The sequence below is a fragment of the Syzygium oleosum genome, unplaced genomic scaffold, assembly GCF_021117445.2.
Source record: "Syzygium oleosum isolate NSW1041296 unplaced genomic scaffold, Sole_v2.1 Sole_v2.07, whole genome shotgun sequence".
Classification (NCBI taxonomy): domain Eukaryota; kingdom Viridiplantae; phylum Streptophyta; class Magnoliopsida; order Myrtales; family Myrtaceae; genus Syzygium; species Syzygium oleosum.
Genome location: NW_026607491.1, coordinates 77,621 through 79,264, shown reverse-complemented (window position 1 = coordinate 79,264; position 1,644 = coordinate 77,621). Strand labels below are relative to the sequence as shown.

The 1,644-nt window shown below is 43.6% G+C and overlaps 1 protein-coding gene across 1 annotated transcript; it reads right to left on the bottom strand.

The window, feature by feature from the left end:
- Positions 1-779, bottom strand: LOC115693479 (protein LIM1). The gene is made up of 2 exons (XM_030620490.2): positions 358-779; positions 1-162 (listed from the first exon to the last, which is right to left on the bottom strand). The coding sequence occupies exons 1-2, from the start codon at positions 662-664 to the stop codon at positions 146-148; spliced, it is 324 nt and encodes a 107-aa protein (XP_030476350.1). The 5' UTR covers positions 665-779; the 3' UTR covers positions 1-145.
- Between the last annotated feature and the right edge of the window lie 865 nt (positions 780-1,644).

The window sequence follows — 1,644 nt, the reverse complement described above, 5'->3', positions numbered from 1 at the left end:
TCTAAAAACAAAGTTGAAGCTTTATTCCACAGAGGACCCAGTACATGATCTTTCTTGATCTTCTTATGGTCAGAAGTACTAAGATTGTCATAGCATTCCAGTGTATTATTTATTACCATCACCTCGAGGTGTTCTTGCTCACCATCTACTTCATCATATCACCTGCATCAGGAAAAATATGAAGAGGAGCCATCATCAATAATGACGAGCAATGTAGAAAAGAACAGTAGTGGAAGTAATCTTCCTCATGAAGCAGACGCTCTAACTAATGTCTGCCAGGAGGCAGTGTCAATCTACTGCCAGGCAGAAATCGAGAACATCTGCAAATGGTTACAATAACAAGAGAGCGCTTCATACAGGGTGCGAAGTTGGCAGTGCACTTGTCAGGGAGCTCCAGGGCCATGTTCCTGTCGACGCCAGAGATTGGGGGGCCATTCACCAGGACGCACAAGCATGGCTGCCCAAGAGTTTTGATGGCTTTGCAGCAGGCTTCGCTGGGTGGGATGGTGCTAAAAGGAGCTAGAGCTGCCCTGCACGGTATCAGCTGAACCATTGCTGAGAAGAATGTGCTCCCACAAGTAAGCCCCTCTCCCTTCTGCACCACACTGGCAGTTACAAGCAGGAGCACGAATATAGCAAGTGTGATGGACTGAGAAGCCTTCATTTCTTGTTCTTGATTTTGAAGCGGATTCCAATAGTCGCCTCCCAAAGCCTTTTTTCATGGGAATGGGTCGTTATATAGTGTCTCACGCAAAAGTGCCCCCATGGCTTATACAAAGTCGTGCCTGTCATATATGGTTTTAGCCACCAGCAACGCTCAGCTGATTTACCTACACAGAGTCGCAAGGCATGCAATGGGTGTGCTGGTGAATTAGTTGGGACGTTCATACTTCATGATTTTGAACCTATGAGTATGCTACAGTCTTTCACAGTTAAATGGGGTGAAACAGTCTGAGTATCACATTATGGAAGATTGTGTCTAAGAGGACAACCAGTTTGCTTTGTCCCTTGAATTTACTAGGTTTCGGTTAGTCTTAAACGACATTATTTTGTCAAACATTTGGTCTTTGTTAGCTTTCAATCGTCGGTCTCCATCTTAAGTTTTAATTTTGTTTCGAAAGGAAAACTCGTGCTCAAGTTTGGTTATCCTCTTCTGCACTAGATAGATCCAGAAAAATCGCATGCCACCTAACTTTGATGCCGTCCTGATCCTAAGGCACAGATTAAATAACAGCTAAAAAAACAAAAAAAGAAAATTCAGTCCAGCTCCCCTTACCACAACCCCCCGCACCCAATTAAAAAAAAAAAAAACCTGTTAAGTAGCTTTGCGGTTTGCTGATGCCTGATGGACATTTTGGATATGATAGAGCACCTCACATGCTCTTAGTTTTACAAAAGCACCCTCTAGAATTCATCAACCGTCGTTGACTATTCTCGGCCTTTTGGCTCAGAATTGTACAGAATCCGGATCAAATTAGTTTCAGAGAGCATTCTCATATCACAAGTAAATGTATGTCAACCTCTGACTGAAGTCACAATTAGAAAGACCAATGTGCTAAAAACACAGGCAAGAGCGGTCCTTGCAGCACCATTCCACATCAAAGTGGGATTCTTTTCACAGTTCTGATGCCTTTTGGCCCGAAG

Coding starts and splice junctions, on each gene's coding strand:
- LOC115693479 (XM_030620490.2), bottom strand. CDS start 664: ATGAAGGCTTCTCAGTCCATCACACTTGCTATATTCGTGCTCCTGCTT.